The 18,697-nt window shown below is 51.8% G+C and overlaps 1 protein-coding gene across 5 annotated transcripts in view; it reads left to right on the top strand.

Annotated features, from left to right (window-relative positions):
- The first annotated feature begins 9,661 nt into the window (after positions 1-9,661).
- Positions 9,662-18,697, top strand: part of IGSF9B (immunoglobulin superfamily member 9B) — a 57,953-nt gene continuing 48,917 nt past the window's right edge. For 3 of the 5 annotated variants that reach the window (XR_004627103.1, XM_034666106.1, XM_034666105.1), the window contains exon 1: positions 9,662-9,953. Coding sequence is in view for 4 of the 5 variants with exons in the window: in XM_034666106.1 (XP_034521997.1) it covers positions 9,890-9,953 (64 nt within the window). In the remaining variant the exon portion in view is untranslated. The remainder of the gene's footprint in view (positions 9,954-18,697) is intronic. The other 2 variants (XM_034666104.1, XM_034666103.1) reach the window with 1 other exon arrangement.

Here is an 18,697-nt window from a genome sequence, read left to right as displayed (position 1 = left end):
TCCTGCATCTAGTATAGTGCTTGGCTCACAATAGGTTCTCAATACCTACTTATGAATGCCAGCTGCTGCTTAAATGGTTGGACATTTGTGGAATTCCCAATGAGGCTTAGGGAAGTTACACAAGTTGCTTAAGGATACACTGTTGGTGAGAGGTAAGGCAGGGATGGAACTCAGGTCTTCTGACTCTGAGTCCAGTAATTGCTCCTTTATAGCATATTTACCTTATGTCCAAGCACCATGGAAACTTGTTGCTGTGGTACCCTCTGCCATAGATGTTTTTTCCAAGAATAAATCCAGTTCTGTCTCTAAGCTCTGCACACCACTCTGAAGCCCAACAAGGAGGAACAGAGAGGAAGTGGAGAGAGGGTTGAGAAGTGAGGTCTTGTGATAAAAGGGGCAGTGAAGGAAGGATGAGGACAGGGACAAAAAGGAGGGGGTGAGATGGGGGTGCGGCTGATGGGGAGTCAGGGAGGAGGCAGCAGAGAGTAAAGGGGACTGGAGACAGGAAGGGCGGGGCTGACGTTTCCATCTGACCTCTGGCTCACGTCTGGTCCCCAGCCCCTCTCTTCCTGTTTCCTGCACCTGGCAGAGCAATGCTTGAGCCAAGGCTCTGGGGGGGGGGTGGGAAGCAAGGGAATAAAGATGCATTTGGCATCTCTTAGCACTCCTACACAAGGCCCTTTTGTGTGGGGGTTGAGAACTAAGTGTGGAGGGGTCCAAGAATGAGAGGTCTGGGGGTCGAATGTGTGCCAGAAATAGACCCCCAAAAGCCCTCCAGCTGTGGCTCCAGAGCCTGTTCTCCCCCATCCCCATCCCATCCATCTGTGGGTCCAAAGCAGAAGCACAGGCTTTCCCACACCATTGCCTGGGCTCCTTGTCACTCCGCATCCCCCCCCCTTGCCCCTTGGTTTTACTTGAGCCAAGAGAGATGCTTTCTCCTCAGCTTTTTCTTGGGCACAGACTTGTTTCTCACTGCCTCCCTCCTTACCTCTCTAATTAACCCCACACTCACTTGTGTTACTCCTATTTGCCTACTCCTCCTCTCACCTTTCTCAGCTGACTTATTTCCTCATTTCCCCTAAAACAGTCTCTGCTCTAAACATGGAAGCTTTTTCAGACATGCCAGCGATGTCACTTTATTACCACTTCTGTACGTTCATTTCCCATGGATCTCTATTGAACCCCCACCATGAGGCATACCAGACAACAGTAAACTAGATAGAACAGCTCTTTGCTTTCAGGGGGTTACAGACCAGCAGTTTCCCTTGACTGCAGGGCCTTGTTTCATGCATTCTGTCTCTCGCTCTCCTTCATCTGAGATTTGGCTCACACCTCACTTCTTCCACTCAGCTCTTCCTTATTTCTACTGTCTCCACCTTCTTGAGGTTCTATGGCAATTCCAGCCTGGGCCACCATGTCTCTCCAGGTTCCATGTTGACAGAGTTTATTAAGCGTTGCTCAGGTGGTCATCTTTATCTTTCCAACCAGATATTAAGGTCCTGAGTGATAGGGATCCTGGTCTGTCACCGTTGTGTCCTCCTCAATACCTAGCATAGGGCTGACTGTGAATTGGTGTTCAGGGGCCACTTGTTAATTGGAGAATTCCTTCTCCTGGTGTTTCTTGAGCCTAGGCCCTTGATCTCTCCACTCTAGCATGACCTGTTTCTTGGCTGATTCCCCATATCTTCCTGATCGCCTGCTCACGTCAATCTTTTGCCAATAGCAATGATGCCAGCGGCTCTAATCCATGACTCTGGGTACCTCTGTGGAAGCTCCTATACTGTACTAGAATCCCTGACCATTCAAGAGTCTTGGGTATAAAGTCAGGTCTGATTTTCCTCCTACATAATATAACAGAGGCATGGAATTGGGCTATGGCTTGAGACTGCTGGAGACAGAGACAGAGCAACAACACTCAACAACAGAGCAAGAACGTTTAGATCCCTCCCCTGCAGACCTTCATTCCTATCTCTGGTCTACTGTCCTTTCTGTAGATGGAGAAACTATAACTCAGACAAAAGAATGGCCCAGACTCCCCAACTTGCTAGGGCCAGAGCTGGGATGATTCAGCAGAGTCCTGATTCCTAGCTGTCTTTTAGGCTCCTGAATAGCAGAGTGTGTAAGTGCGGACCACTGCTGCCCATCTGTTCTAGCACCTCATTGCTGGGGCTTTGGCCTTGTTTAGGCAAGAGCATACTCAGGTGGGCCAGAGTTTCCTAGAAGTCCTACAAATCACATTTTCTATGATGTAGCCCTTGGCAAGGTGAGGGGTTGGCGAAGATTGATGGTAGCATATTCCTGTGGGGCACTTCATAAGGAGGGCTATCATTAGAGTACCTGAGTTCTGTGGACAAATTTGATGCAAAACAGAGAAACTCCTTTCTTCATTCTTAATTAATCCACAGAAATATGAAACATGCCTTCTTTGAGATTGTTCAGAGCTGTCCTGGAAAGCCAAGAAGAAAGAGGAAAGGAGTTGGTATGGCTGAGGGGGCTATCTATCTGGTTTTCAGATAAACTTAGCTTAAATTGTGGACCTACTTTCTTCCTCGGGCAAGAACTTGTTCCCTTGTCAGCAAGACAAGAAATGAATAAAGTGTGGCTAAAATTCCAGGAACTGGTAACTGGGCACACATACATGACGAAGGCAGGTTGTGGGAGAGTATCATCTTCTCCCCACTCACTGGTGTGCTGTAACTACCATATGCACATGATGGCTAGGGCACAGTTAAGCAACGTCATGCTGCACCTTTGTAATGGGTGGGGTTCCGATAGCCTCTCTTCCCAGTTCTTGGGGATTCATCTGGATGAAATATCATAAGGTGATCCTATGGTGATCAGAACAAGTGTGTTAAGCCAGAAAGGACTAGATGTGTCTCTGGGCTGGTCACCACCACCCAACCAAGATATGACCCTTAGGGGAAATTGGAACAGAATAGGGACAGTCTGGATCCTCTGAAAAATTTGAATCACAATTCAGTTTGAGTTTTCCTAAGACAAAGTCTTCAGGAATTTATTTTTGGAGAGGGCAAAGTAGAATGTTAGAAGAGCTACTTGTGTCCAGAAAAACAATTTATGACCAGAGGCCACCTGCCCAAGAGACAAGCAGTGATCTGGGATAGAAGTAAGCCAAGCAAGGTGCCTGTAAAATTCTGTGAGCATTTTGAGCCTAAATGGAAAATTCTCATGATAAGAAGTTTTGAGAATCCTGTAAAGCTTTTCTCCACTTCTCCTGTATCAGATCTTAAGATTAGATATTTATATTTTGGAAATCCAATTTCCTTTGTTTATTTTCTTCTCTCCTTCCAGGTTCTTTTAAAACATGCTGACTAGTCCCTGGCGTATTAAGAGAAAACGAGGTGAGAGGATTTGCTTCACACATGGGCTAGACTTTTATAAGGGTCAAGCTTACATGCCTCTGTGCCTGGGACTTGTGGCAGCAGCTTGAATTGAAGTGAGAAAAACCTAAGATCTAGATAATGTTTGCAAAACCTTTCTTTTTAGGGATTTTCTCTAAAGTTCATTTTGGTCTTAATTTTGGAGAGTGTTTTTATGGTAGAATGTATTATCCCCAAGTGGCTATAACATTACCTCCCATCCCATGAGCTCTCCTTACAATGGGATGTGGACATTACTGTTGTAGGGATCTACATTCTGTGCCTTGAAATTGGGGCAGAGTTTTGATTCTTGTAGAAGTGATGCTATGCATCTTCTAAAGCTAGGACATAAGGGTAATACATCTTCTATTTGGTTCTATTGGGATGCCAGCTCTTGGAATCTGGCCTCCATGCTGTGAGGAAGCCCAAGCAGCCTGTGGAGAAGCCCATACGGAGAAGAACTACAGCTTTGCCTACAGCTCTGGCTAACAGCCAGCATCAACTTGCTAGCCATGTGAGTGAGCCATCTTGAAATACATCCTCCATCCCCTAGTTGGTCAGATACCATATGAAGTAAACAAGAGCTGTCCCCACAAAGCTCTGTCCAAACTGCAGATTTTTAGCAAATAAATGACTTTTGTTGTTTTAAGTCACTACATTTTGGTACAGTTTTTTTTTTTATATGGCAAGACAACTGATACAGTTCCTTAATTATATAAACACTAAACATGGATTCTGGTGCTTATTTTGGGTAAATTGCTTTGACTTAGAGCTGCCTCTCTTCCCCACAAGCAGCTGTCCCAACAACTGTTCTAACCTAGATTCTACAGAGATGTCTAGAACAGTTGAGGAAGCTAAGTGGTGACAGGTGAGTGGACTGTTGTTTTTGAGTCCTACTTGTCAGTGGATATGAAGAGGGAATAAGGATGGTGTCCTCTTCTCCTGGGTTTGAAGCTTCTGTCAGCTCCAAGGGCCTATGGAGATAAGGACTAGCATTTTGTATTTCCAAAAAGAAGAAGGGATGCCACATACGCCCATACCTGATATAAATACACTGCGTGTATTAGTGTCACTGATGATTAATCAGGTCCACTGCCATGAGCAGCTCCTTCTTCTTCCCTAATGTCCCTCTTGGACAGCTGGGGTCCATGCTCATCTTGAATATTCCACTGAGTGTGTCCATGCCAGGGAGGGTCTGCCCTCCTTCCTGGGTCCAGAAACTAGCCATATGCCAAGAGGGAAGGTTTAATTGGACCTACTCCTCACTGTGACCTGAAACAGTATAGCTCTTTTGCGCTCATATGAAACCAGACTGAGACATGTCTGATGACGTTAATGATGATGATGGTGATGATGCTGACTTTCCCCTTGTATCTCAATTTTCTTCCCTTTTTCTCTCTGCCTTCACTTTCTTGTTCCACTTCATCTCCAGTAGTCTTATTCAGAAGAAGTTTAGTCTTGGGGTGTCTGGGCGGCTCTGTTGGTTGAGCACCTGACTTTTGGTTTCGGCTCAGGTCATGATATCGTGGTTGTGGGATAGAGTCCCACATCCGGCTTTGTGCTCAGTTCAGAGTCTGCTTCAGATTCTTTCTCCCTTTCCTCTGCCCCTCCCTGCTTGTGCGCACTCTCTCTCTCAAATGAATAAATAAAATCTTTTAAAAAATAATAAAAAGAAGAAACGTAGTCTATTTTTTAGATAGTTCCTTTGTACGCCTTCCCAACTCAACTTATGCTTTTAAGCTCTTTATGGTTTTTTTTTCCTGCTGCCAACCTGACAGACAGTTTTAATTCCCTAGCAGAAACCACCACACTGAGTAGGACAAAGTAGATGGCCAAGCAGATACAATCANTCATCTGGATGAAATATCATAAGGTGATCCTATGGTGATCAGAACAAGTGTGTTAAGCCAGAAAGGACTAGATGTGTCTCTGGGCTGGTCACCACCACCCAACCAAGATATGACCCTTAGGGGAAATTGGAACAGAATAGGGACAGTCTGGATCCTCTGAAAAATTTGAATCACAATTCAGTTTGAGTTTTCCTAAGACAAAGTCTTCAGGAATTTATTTTTGGAGAGGGCAAAGTAGAATGTTAGAAGAGCTACTTGTGTCCAGAAAAACAATTTATGACCAGAGGCCACCTGCCCAAGAGACAAGCAGTGATCTGGGATAGAAGTAAGCCAAGCAAGGTGCCTGTAAAATTCTGTGAGCATTTTGAGCCTAAATGGAAAATTCTCATGATAAGAAGTTTTGAGAATCCTGTAAAGCTTTTCTCCACTTCTCCTGTATCAGATCTTAAGATTAGATATTTATATTTTGGAAATCCAATTTCCTTTGTTTATTTTCTTCTCTCCTTCCAGGTTCTTTTAAAACATGCTGACTAGTCCCTGGCGTATTAAGAGAAAACGAGGTGAGAGGATTTGCTTCACACATGGGCTAGACTTTTATAAGGGTCAAGCTTACATGCCTCTGTGCCTGGGACTTGTGGCAGCAGCTTGAATTGAAGTGAGAAAAACCTAAGATCTAGATAATGTTTGCAAAACCTTTCTTTTTAGGGATTTTCTCTAAAGTTCATTTTGGTCTTAATTTTGGAGAGTGTTTTTATGGTAGAATGTATTATCCCCAAGTGGCTATAACATTACCTCCCATCCCATGAGCTCTCCTTACAATGGGATGTGGACATTACTGTTGTAGGGATCTACATTCTGTGCCTTGAAATTGGGGCAGAGTTTTGATTCTTGTAGAAGTGATGCTATGCATCTTCTAAAGCTAGGACATAAGGGTAATACATCTTCTATTTGGTTCTATTGGGATGCCAGCTCTTGGAATCTGGCCTCCATGCTGTGAGGAAGCCCAAGCAGCCTGTGGAGAAGCCCATACGGAGAAGAACTACAGCTTTGCCTACAGCTCTGGCTAACAGCCAGCATCAACTTGCTAGCCATGTGAGTGAGCCATCTTGAAATACATCCTCCATCCCCTAGTTGGTCAGATACCATATGAAGTAAACAAGAGCTGTCCCCACAAAGCTCTGTCCAAACTGCAGATTTTTAGCAAATAAATGACTCTTGTTGTTTTAAGTCACTACATTTTGGTACAGTTTTTTTTTTTATATGGCAAGACAACTGATACAGTTCCTTAATTATATAAACACTAAACATGGATTCTGGTGCTTATTTTGGGTAAATTGCTTTGACTTAGAGCTGCCTCTCTTTCCCACAAGCAGCTGTCCCAACAACTGTTCTAACCTAGATTCTACAGAGATGTCTAGAACAGTTGAGGAAGCTAAGTGGTGACAGGTGAGTGGACTGTTGTTTTTGAGTCCTACTTGTCAGTGGATATGAAGAGGGAATAAGGATGGTGTCCTCTTCTCCTGGGTTTGAAGCTTCTGTCAGCTCCAAGGGCCTATGGAGATAAGGACTAGCATTTTGTATTTCCAAAAAGAAGAAGGGATGCCACATACGCCCATACCTGATATACATACACTGCGTTTATTAGTGTCACTGATGATTAATCAGGTCCACTGCCATGAGCAGCTCCTTCTTCTTCCCTAATGTCCCTCTTGGACAGCTGGGGTCCATGCTCATCTTGAATACTCCACTGAGTGTGTCCATGCCAGGGAGGGTCTGCCCTCCTTCCTGGGTCCAGAAACTAGCCATATGCCAAGAGGGAAGGTTTAATTGGACCTACTCCTCACTGTGACCTGAAACAGTATAGCTCTTTTGCGCTCATATGAAACCAGACTGAGACATGTCTGATGACGTTAATGATGATGATGGTGATGATGCTGACTTTCCCCTTGTATCTCAATTTTCTTCCCTTTTTCTCTCTGCCTTCACTTTCTTGTTCCACTTCATCTCCAGTAGTCTTATTCAGAAGAAGTTTAGTCTTGGGGTGTCTGGGCGGCTCTGTTGGTTGAGCACCTGACTTTTGGTTTCGGCTCAGGTCATGATATCGTGGTTGTGGGATAGAGTCCCACATCCGGCTTTGTGCTCAGTTCAGAGTCTGCTTCAGATTCTTTCTCCCTTTCCTCTGCCCCTCCCTGCTTGTGCGCACTCTCTCTCTCAAATGAATAAATAAAATCTTTTAAAAAATAATAAAAAGAAGAAACGTAGTCTATTTTTTAGATAGTTCCTTTGTACGCCTTCCCAACTCAACTTATGCTTTTAAGCTCTTTATGGTTTTTTTTTCCTGCTGCCAACCTGACAGACAGTTTTAATTCCCTAGCAGAAACCACCACACTGAGTAGGACAAAGTAGATGGCCAAGCAGATACAATCAAGATGGATGGTGAGAGTGGCTCCATCCTTTTCCTTAATTCTTCAAGTCACTGGAAGAATGTTTTCCTGAGCATAGATGCTTCCCACTCCTCTGCCTTCTTTATGGAACTGGGGCTAGCCCTTGGGAATCCAACATTTCTCTCTACACCAGTTAGTTGCTTAGAGGTTCTGGAAGGGAAATAATTCTGTTATCGCTGCTTCTGCAAATGGATCCCTGTAAGGCTTTACAGCCCTAGAACCCTGGGAAAGTAGGTGTATGTGTGTTTATGTATATGTTGAGGGTGAAGTTGTCATTCTTGGGCATGTTAGCTGGAAATTAGCCCATCAATGGGGGCTGAGAGCTTGTAATCCACTTCATATTCCCAAGAAAGTCATCAAGGCAGACAAAGAGAGACTAAAGCAAAGGCTCATGGAGAGATGTCCTCAGTGTTACGCTCTTGAGTGTGTTTGCATGACTGGAGGGGGTGGGTAGGGTAGGATGTTCTGGTTCTCCAGGTTACGTCCAGATGCTAAAACTTTACCAGTGGGTCTGCTGCTCTGCTGGGGGGTCCCAATTTTCTACCTCCTGGCTGGCTGTGAGCTGAAAGGGCTCAGGTTTCAGGGAAGGCTGTTCCTCCAGCAGTAAAGGGCAGTTTTGATGCATGTTGTGTGTGGATGTGTTTTCCCAGAAGCAAGTCTCCTTCTTGTTCTTTTAGGAGCTTCATGTCCTAAAGCCAGTGCTTTGTGGCCAATGACTGCTTTGAGAGGGTGAAATTCCTGAACACTTCTTTGCTGCCCCTGTGTCTTCCTTCCTTGGCCCATAGCCCATCCTAGGGAACTGTGCCACTCTCACATTGTTTTCACTCCTTGAAAGAACAAACATCTTCACTGCAGCCTCAGAACACTGGTGTGAGGTGATTGTTTATAGTAGATGTTTCCATGACACTCATTTATTTCTTCTGCAGATACAACTGTGTTGGGGGAGGGGATGAGATGTTAGAGTAGAGAGACTGAGAAATATGGAGACCTTCCAGTTGTCTCATCTATCTTCCTCTGTAGGAATAAGTCCATCTGGCCTTTTCCCTGGGTCCTTCCGTCCTAAGCCCCGAAACTATTCCACAAATCCATCTTGGCTTCCTGATGCCGAGATGCAGCTAGGTTCCCAGATAGGTGGGAAGGGGAGGAATTTTGTGCATGAAGAGGCAGGCTTTTTTAAAAGAAGGGGGAAAAAAACTTTCATTGCTCAAAGTAGAGATTTAGTAATGATGAGCAACGATGACCTGCACTGGGGGTGGCAGCATGTGTGTGTGCGCGTGTGTTCCTGAGGAGGGGGTCTCTGACACTCCCTCAGCTGAGTCAATGACTCATTCTAAATTGGAGCGACTTTTGGAGGTCATTTTAGTCATCCCCCTGCCGTCAGGCCGGACGGAGTTTGACTTAACAACATCACGTTTGGGTGGAAGGGGGTGCATTGCTGAGGGAAGAACGTCGGTGTATGGAAAGGAGTGGGGGAGGGTATCGTATGACCTCTTTGAAAAGATCTCCAGCGAAGGACATTCCCTAGCTTTCCCAAGCTGCCCGTTCCTGGGTTTCCCCATCCCTGAATCAGCATCGGTCTCCAGGGAACAGCTTTTTGCTGGTTGAAAACCGGATGTTGGGTTTCCTGGGTGGGCGGGGGCGACGTCCCCTCGGACCTGTCCAGGGTAATTGAGATTCCCGGGGTCCCGTTAGCAAGCCCGAGAAGCTACCATTCCCTTCACCAGAAACTTGCCATGCAGTGTGAGCAGAGAACAGTACAGAGCAAAGACGCTACAACGCCTTCTCCCTGGCAATGCGCATGATTCTGCGGCTCTGTGCTCGCCACACTTCAACGCACCTTGAAATGGGCTCGCCTCCTTCGCACCGCGACGAACAGACAATCGAGCCAATCGGCCCCCAGGCCTGAGAGCAGTGTCCAATGGGCGGCCGGCGGGGGCGGTCCCGGAGGACCGGCCCGGCTAGGCTTCACCGTGAAGCTGGCTGCGCTCTGCCTGGGCTAGTAGTGCAGGTGCCGCTGCGCCGGGGGCCGGGGAGGCTGCGCGCCGAGCCGAGCGGAGCCGGGGAGGGATGGAGAGCGGGCCGCCGGGGCTGCAGGAGCACCGGCGCGGGGCGTAGGCGGACGCGAGCGGGCGTGAGCAGGCGCTCGGGCGCGAGAAGTGTGCGGGCGCAGGAGCACTTTGCGATAGGATGAGGCTCTTGGCTGGCGCGCGGTAGTACTATGATTTGGTATGTGGCCACTTTGATAGCAAGTGTGATCAGCACCCGAGGTCTTGCGGCTCAAGGTGAGTTGAAGTGCAGCGCCCCTCCTCTGGCCCTCCCCTGCGCTTTCAGCCCCTTCATCCCCGTTTCGGGCTTCCCGGCTCGGCCGAGCGCTGCGCCTTTCCTCGGGCGAGGCTCCGGTTCCAACGAGGCGCGCTCCGGAGCACTGCCGGGAAGGGCTGGGGGCCGCGGGCCGGAGGGGCCGGGCGGAAAGGGGCGCGAGTCCATGGGCTGCCGGGCACTCGGGAAAAGATCTTGGGATCCGGGTCTACTTCGCCCACCTTCGGCCCCGAGGCTTCATACCAGCGTGCCGAGACAGGTGCTCTTTGCCGGAGCAGCCCCCTCTTCTAGCGCTGGAGAGTCGGCGGCTTTCCTAACTCTGGCTCCCGGGGAGTTTGCGGGTCTTTGGGCAGGCTGCAGCACGCTCGAGCCCCGCGCAGCGCCACCGCTCCGCAGACGAGCCCTTGCAGGGAGGCGCGACCCAGAGCCTTGGGACTCTTGGCACCCAGGGTTCCTAAAGGGACAGGTTTTTCGGCCCCGCGGGCGCCCCCCGCTCCAGCTCACACCCCTTCTGATCACACATCCTGGCGGCTGTAGGTCGGATCCCCCTCGCGGTGCAGGAGGCGCAAGGAGCCCGAAGAGAGGAGAAGAGCTGGTTAAGCGCTTGAGTCCCTCCGCGGGCTCCGAGGAATGTCCGCTTATGCCTAGCCCTNGCTGGTTAAGCGCTTGAGTCCCTCCGCGGGCTCCGAGGAGTGTCCGCTTATGCCTAGCCCTGCCAGGTGCCCGCTCCTGTCTTAGCCGCACCTGGGCCCCGGCCTGGCAAAAGTTCCCTGGGAGCGGGCCGCCGCCGGGCCGACCCCACGCCGCCCCCCTCCGCTGTGAGGCAGAACTGGTTGGGGGTGAAGGCGGCGGGCTGGGGGTCCCCTCTGCTGCATCTCCGAGGGGAGGGAGGTTTTTCTTTTTCTGATTTTCTCCGTCTGAGCTGGGGGTGAGACGAGGGAAGCCAGCGAGTTGGGTGATGCGTGCGTGAACGCGCGCGCTTTTGCTTTGGAGACGGGCAAAGCGACCTACAAGCCTCTGGGTGGCACCCCAGGCTCTCGGCCCTTGTATGGAAGAAGGAGCGGAGCCTGGAGGGTGCTAGGACTCTGAGCTCACTGTTTTCAGCACGCAGACACAACCCAGCTGCGGGCAAGTTCACAAAGCCTCCGGGAGGAGAGGAGAGCTGGGAGAGAACCTGTCGGGNTGGGGGTCCCCTCTGCTGCATCTCCGAGGGGAGGGAGGTTTTTCTTTTTCTGATTTTCTCCGTCTGAGCTGGGGGTGAGACGAGGGAAGCCAGCGAGTTGGGTGATGCGTGCGTGAACGCGCGCGCTTTTGCTTTGGAGACGGGCAAAGCGACCTACAAGCCTCTGGGTGGCACCCCAGGCTCTCGGCCCTTGTATGGAAGTAGGAGCGGAGCCTGGAGGGTGCTAGGACTCTGAGCTCACTGTTTTCAGCACGCAGACACAACCCAGCTGCGGGCAAGTTCACAAAGCCTCTGGGAGGAGAGGAGAGCTGGGAGAGAACCTGTCGGGGGTGGAAGTCAGCTGGGAGGACCCGGCGAAGAGAGAACCCGCTCCCAGCCGCGCTAGGGCAGAGGGGGTCGTAGGGAGGCGCCTTTTACAACCAGGGTCCTCTGTTTGTCTGGGGGTGTGTAGGGGGAGAGGGGAGTGATTTGAGAAAGTTTCTAGAATGGACTGTCTTCCAAGCTATTTGAGGAAGGGAATGAGTCTGAAAACGGAACCAGAGGAAGGCGAAGGAAGGGTGATTTTGTTAAATGGTATGTTGACTTGGGTGGTTTAAAAACTCCATTTGTCAGGTGGGAAAACTGAGGCCAGGGAGACTCAGAAGCTTACGGAATGGGGGTGGGTATGAGGTGGGTCGAGTTGTGTGTGTGAATCTGCCCTTAACCTGAGCCTCCTCCTTTCCTATATATTCTTGTAGTCTTCCAATGCCCTCGTCCTCCTCCCCTCCAGTTTTTGGTACATTCCTGCTATGGGACTGTCGCTGAAACACAAAAGGAGCTGCTGGGATCTTTGAATAAAAAAGAGACACTGAAAGGAGGCTCTGAAATAGTCTCCACCCTGAGAAGTCAGGGTGAGGGGAATGGACTTTGCGCAAGTTTAAATACAGAATAAAGGCAAATGGGTTTATATTGCAGCAACACACAGAATGGCCAGACAGAAGGAAGGACTTCCCAACATTGAAGGTTGTTGGGCATGAAGGTTATACGCTCTTTCTGGGTGTGGAGAGGTCATTCTATCTGGGATGGCTTGACATGCACCCTTGAACCTGCCACCCCTATTGGTCTCGGGGTCCTTTTAGCTCAAAAAGACTATTTGTATGTTAGTTAAGGACCTAGGTATAGGGTCAAATGATCTGGTTTCAAATCCTGGCTCTGCCACTTGCTGGCCCTGCCACTTGCTGGCCCTTTAACCTTGGACAAGTTGCTCAACCTTTTAAATGTCATTTGCCTCAATGGCAAATAGGATTAACAGTATGAGCTTGTAGGTTTTTTGGTGAACATCAGTGCTGTAAAGAAGTGAATATAGTAATATAATGTAGTATAATTGGGAGCCCTGGAAATGTCTTAAGGGAAGCTCAGAAGGCTGCCTCTGTCAGGAACTAAGTACCCTTTCGCAGGCTGACCTTGTCTGGGGAGAACCTCTTGTTCCCCTGAATCCCAGGGAGGTATGCAGAGAGCGTGCAGACCTCAGGACTGCTTGGAAATCCTTTGAAAGATCTGCAGAACTGGGAGTTTTGTCAGTGGCCAGAGGCTTGTGGGAAGGATGCAGGGAACCCAGGAGGCAAGCAGGTCATAGCATCACAGCCTGCGGGAGGGGGGGCCTGTGTGGCAGGTGTTTACTCACATGGGAGATACCAGCCACTGTTCAAATGCTGGCTCTGTGTGAGAGCTCAGCTGTTCTCCAACTGGCAGAGGTGACTTCTGGGGAGATTACCTCAAGGTAGGGACTTGGAGATGCCACTTTTAGGGTTTGGCTGAGGCAGGGGTTGCTCTAGCAGAGGGGTAAAAGGGAATGGGCCCTTAGGCAGTGTCGGGTTGGGCAGAGTTAGGATGGGCTCCCCTTTTGCCTCTGATCATGTGTGTCTGAATGGTGTTAAGGTCAGTAGAGAGGTTGGGGAGGGTACGGAGAAGATACGTATCTGGAGTCTGGGAGCTGGTGATTGGAGACTCAGCATCCCAGATGGAGCAAGCTTGGGGGAGGACCATGGGCCATACCATAGAGGAGAAGTCTGGGCCTTTATTCCCAAGGCTGCCTCCTCCTGTCCACCGCAGATTCTGTGGCTGGATTATCCCTGACTGCAGTGTCCCCAAACCAAAAGGGGTTCTGACTCAGATCCTGCTGGTAGAGCGCCCTCTCCTCTCTGCCAGGCCTTGACTCTCCCTTCTTCCCTTTGCGGATGAAGATGGGAGGGGGAGGTGTAGACCAGGAGGCTGCTAGCAAGACTGCATGGGCAGTCCATCAGCAAGGAAGGACTCTGCTCAGCAAGGGGCCAAGTGGTATGTGTGTGCGTGTGTGCCTGTGTGTGTGTGTCCCCCGCACACAAGCCAGAGGCAGGGGTGTGTCTGGCAGCATGTGTCCTGGGAGAAGCTGAGGACGGGATGTGTTGGAAAGGGCATGGCAGAGGGGCAGTGGGAAGAGTCAGCTTTCAGCTCCTGGCTTGAGGCCCTCCATGCGCCAGACTTGGAGTAGGCAGGTCCCAGAGCCGGGTGGTTTCATGTTTGTGGCTCTGAGACAGAACGCTGGGATCTGGTTACCCAAGGAGCAGAGGCTGCCTCGCTGGGGAGATGCTGAAACTCAGCATCTCTCTGCTCCTCCCTCTTTCCTGGATCCTGGCACTGCTGTCCTGGTGCCTGCATTTTCTCTCCCCTCTGCCCACCCCAGCCAGGGTACGGCTCTCAGAGCTTGGCCTGCTGCTCTCTTCTCCCCTGGCCCTGCTGGCTGCTTGCTCTTCTCTCCCAGCCTTCTGGTGTGCTGGGGTGGTGGTGGTGGGGGTGGAGGGGTGGTGTGAGGTCTGGGTGATAAAAGGGGCTGGGCCTGAGTATTAAGACACTTCTCTTCCTCTTGGAAGTCTCCTCCCTCCGCAGACGCATCCTGTGACCTTCTCAGGCTGGGGCCCAGGGTCTCAGGGGGCAGTTTTCTTCTGTCTGCTGCCTAGGATGGGTTAAGCAGCTTGTGAGAAGAGTGGATCTGAATTATGAAAAGAGCTGTAATTGGTGTGAGCTGTCTGCAGATGTGTGCACGTGCCGGTATAGGTGTGCATGTTTGCACGTGTGTGTGTACACATGCCTGTGCTTGTATGTGTGTGCACATACCCATATGTGTGTGCACACACACTTGTGTGTTGGCATGCACATGTATAGAATGCAGGAGGACAGGGGGACAGCTGGGCTCCAGGCACGACGTGGGGAGTCAGTCCNAGTCTTCTCTGAGTGCTGTGTTTGTCAGTGAGACGACACTCAGAGCAGGCACCTTACTTTCTTCATCCCCCTGCTCTGCCCCTGAGTCTAGGCAGCCCAGAAGTTTTTGGAGTTGGAGGCTCAGCCCAAGGGCTGGATTGAAAGATGCTTAAGGTCCCTGAGAGGAAGCCTAAATGGGCGGGGGAGGGGGGCACAAACCCAGGCGGAGCTCCAGGGGACACAGAAAATGGGCCTGTCTTGCTACAGTGGGCTCTGGCATCAGTTCCCTGTTAACCCAGTGCGCTCTAGAGTAGAGAGGGGCTGGATCCCTGGGGAGATGGGAGAGGGTGCTGGGGCTGCAGGGGCAGCTTGTAGCCTGGCCCCCTCAGGGGCACTGCCCACGGGTGCCAGCTCGGTCTGCCCGAGGCAGCTGACCTATTTTTCTTAGGAATCTTCCTGCTTTTCTGTTCTCTCTTGCGTGAATAAGCGGGAGACTGGTGAGCAGAGACAGGGCCTCCATAAAGGTTTTGGAGAACAATTCCATGTGAGCCAAAGCTTTGAGGGAGGTGCCAGCCAGCCTAACTGTCCTTCCGAGAAGAGGGGGGACTGGGACAGTCCCCGCAGCCTGTCATCGCATCCCTAGTGCCCTTCCTTCCCTCCTGGTCACAGTCGCCCCCCGAGAAGGTCTGTGGCAGATAGCTTGCACACCGGCTCGCCTTCACAAATTGCACGAGGTGAGCCGCTGTTTTCATTTTCTGGCTTCCGAGTAGGGAATGCTCGCCCTTCACTGTGAGTAAATATGGGGCTTCGATTTCCTAACTTCCTTGTCTTACCCGAGGAGGGGAGGGCGGCCTGGTGCAGGCCGAGCCACCCGTGCCCTCACCTGGCTGGGCCTGCCCGCCTGCCAGCTCTGAGTACATGCGTGCCCTTGGCCATGCGTGAGTGTGCAGGGTGCAGGCCTCCACCATGTGGGGGGGGTGGGGGTGGGGTATGGCTTCGCCTTTCTGCTGAGGAGCCATTAAATAGCAGAGCGGAGGTTGAATTACTGACTGCTTCCTGTCAGTGGCTCATGGGGAAAAGGCTCTTGGAAATACAATCTAGCTGAGAGCAAATTAAGGTTGCTAATAGCATCGCTGCCTCGTGGGCTGCCGAGGGGAGCCCAGCCAAGAGGGTTAGGAAGGAGAGGTACCCACAGGAGGAAGGAGGCCGGCAGTTCCTGCCCCTCCCTCCCCAGTGCCTTGCTGTTTGGAAGATGGGAAGCTTTCCCGGCTAGGGCCTGTCTGGGCTCCCCTGACCTCTGACTTCCCACCCTGAGAGGTTTGATGGGGAGTGGGGACCGGAAGGGCTGTGAGGATTCTATTCTGATAGGGAGACCATGGAAGGTGGGGACTTTGCTGAGAACCTGCCTAGGCTGGGTGTGGGGGCCCTTGCTGGAGGCAGAATGATGGCCAGATGACCGCTAGCCCACCTGCCTTCTGGAAGGAACAAGGATATGACCAGATGTTTTGGTCCTGTGTCCATCTCACACTTGTAGAGTGTTCTTTGGTCTGGGCGATAGGGAGTCTGTCCTCTGCCTTCCTCAGGCCATCCCTCTGGGTGTATACCGCTGTGGGAGGCTCCCTGGGAGCCCGAGTCCCTGGCTTCCTGGAATCTCCTGGAGCCTCCTAGCTTGTTGGGGAGGAGTGATTGGGGGACTATTGGGGGCTGTGCCTTTTTTGGACTCAGCAGGGATTATTTTTAGGCTGGCAGATGGAGGTGGCGGTGGCTGTCGCTGGTATTATTAGACAACAGGCCTGTGGTTTGGGAGTCTGGTGCCCAGAGGAGGAGGGGGCGGGGGACGACGAGGAGGAGCTGGAGAAGGAGGAGGAGGAGGGAGAGCAAGAACGGGAGGCTCCAGTAAGGACTTATAAATGCTGGAGGCTGGCTTTCACGCCGTGGTTTTCCCTCACCACAGCCACTAGCAGACCTAGCCGGGGCTGCAGACTGATGCCAAGCCCAGAGCCAGTCAGAGACCACCAGCTGCCTTCTGCAACAGGCGCACTGTGTCTTCTTTCTCTGGTTAAGGACTGCAGGGGCCTGGCCCTTGGAATNCCTCGTGGGCTGCCGAGGGGAGCCCAGCCAAGAGGGTTAGGAAGGAGAGGTACCCACAGGAGGAAGGAGGCCGGCAGTTCCTGCCCCTCCCTCCCCAGTGCCTTGCTGTTTGGAAGATGGGAAGCTTTCCCGGCTAGGGCCTGTCTGGGCTCCCCTGACCTCTGACTTCCCACCCTGAGAGGTTTGATGGGGAGTGGGGACCGGAAGGGCTGTGAGGATTCTATTCTGATAGGGAGACCATGGAAGGTGGGGACTTTGCTGAGAACCTGCCTAGGCTGGGTGTGGGGGCCCTTGCTGGAGGCAGAATGATGGCCAGATGACCGCTAGCCCACCTGCCTTCTGGAAGGAACAAGGATATGACCAGATGTTTTGGTCCTGTGTCCATCTCACACTTGTAGAGTGTTCTTTGGTCTGGGCGATAGGGAGTCTGTCCTCTGCCTTCCTCAGGCCATCCCTCTGGGTGTATACCGCTGTGGGAGGCTCCCTGGGAGCCCGAGTCCCTGGCTTCCTGGAATCTCCTGGAGCCTCCTAGCTTGTTGGGGAGGAGTGATTGGGGGACTATTGGGGGCTGTGCCTTTTTTGGACTCAGCAGGGATTATTTTTAGGCTGGCAGATGGAGGTGGCGGTGGCTGTCGCTGGTATTATTAGACAACAGGCCTGTGGTTTGGGAGTCTGGTGCCCAGAGGAGGAGGGGGCGGGGGACGACGAGGAGGAGCTGGAGAAGGAGGAGGAGGAGGGAGAGCAAGAACGGGAGGCTCCAGTAAGGACTTATAAATGCTGGAGGCTGGCATTCACGCCGTGGTTTTCCCTCACCACAGCCACTAGCAGACCTAGCCGGGGCTGCAGACTGATGCCAAGCCCAGAGCCAGTCAGAGACCACCAGCTGCCTTCTGCAACAGGCGCACTGTGTCTTCTTTCTCTGGTTAAGGACTGCAGGGGCCTGGCCCTTGGAATCTGAGCAGAGGGCGCTGTAGGGAGGGACTGTCCCCGGACTCAGGGAGGAAAGGGGCGGGGCGCTGTGTCTGGGCTGTGGTGCAGGAGAAGCCTTAGTGCCTGGGCCTGTGGTCCGGCAGGATGGTGTCCATGAGTGTGGGCAAAAGGAGACATGGCAGCTGGAGCCTGATTCCTCCACCTGTCCCTGAGTGACTGTGTGGAGCCAGGTAGCCTCCCAGTTTGCTCATCTGTGAAAATGGGCCAGTGGTATTTCAGTCAGGTGGGCATCGGGAGCATTAAGGGAAATTCGTGTTACATGCCTGCCCGGCCCAGAGCCTGGCATGTGATGGGTATTTAGAAGAAGTTAGGTTTCCTGACGGCCACAGCTCTCCCTGCTCTGGCTCTTAGGCCTTCTCAGGCATTTGGAGTGTTTCTCATTCTCAGGTACCCTTCTTCTTCCAGCCCTGCCCTGGAGGAAGAACCCCAGGCTGTGAGTGTCGGCACAGGGGCTGTGCCAGGGCCTGGCTCCTCATGGTTCTGTGCCCACAAGGGAGCCAATGGCAGCCTGGATTTGGCTGCCCACCAGGCACCACCTGGCATAGAGAGCAGAGGATTTGTACCCTATGGGCTTCCAAAAGGTCAGCCAGTCAGCAGGGCTACCTTGTCCTCCTTTGCTCTCCTGCTTTCTCTTTCCTATCCCGGTAAAACAACTCCAGAGTGGGCTGGGCAGAGCCCCAAAATGCAGATTCGCTCTGCTCTGGGGACTGCTGTTTCCTGCCTCCTCTAAAACGGGTATGTGGAATCCAGGGCACCTCAGGCCTCCTGCCGCCCTCACCCCTGCAGATGCTAGTTTCCCCTTTGAGGGTGGAGCCTCAGATCTTGGGGCTGCTGTAGGCCTCTTTGATGGGGAAGGGGCCTGGGGGTGTCACCCCCTCTTACAGCTCCTCCTCACCCAGGTCACTATCCGTCCTTCCCTTCTCCTCCCTCCCTCCATCTCCTCCTCCCTCCTTCTTGCTCCCTTCAGAACTGGTGGACAGTTGCTCCAGTCAGCCCTGCTGGGGAGAAGCCCACTCACTTCCCGAAGGAATTGCCCCATTCTGTCCCCCTCCTGGTTCTGGGGTCCTTTGAAGGCCTGTGTCTCTGTGTCCCCTGTGCCCCAGAGTTCTCTCTCCTGCCCTGGGCTGGGCTCTGCCTGTGTCAGGTTTGCGCTGTGCCATCCCTTCCTCTGTCTCCTTCCTGGTTTCTTGAGTCTCTTTCACGCTTCGATTTGGGTTTGGTGTCCTC

This window comes from Ailuropoda melanoleuca, chromosome 8 (genome assembly GCF_002007445.2).
Source record: "Ailuropoda melanoleuca isolate Jingjing chromosome 8, ASM200744v2, whole genome shotgun sequence".
Lineage (NCBI taxonomy): Eukaryota > Metazoa > Chordata > Mammalia > Carnivora > Ursidae > Ailuropoda > Ailuropoda melanoleuca.
The sequence above is the reverse complement of the archived record's forward strand: the minus strand, read 5'-3'. Positions and strand labels throughout refer to the sequence as shown.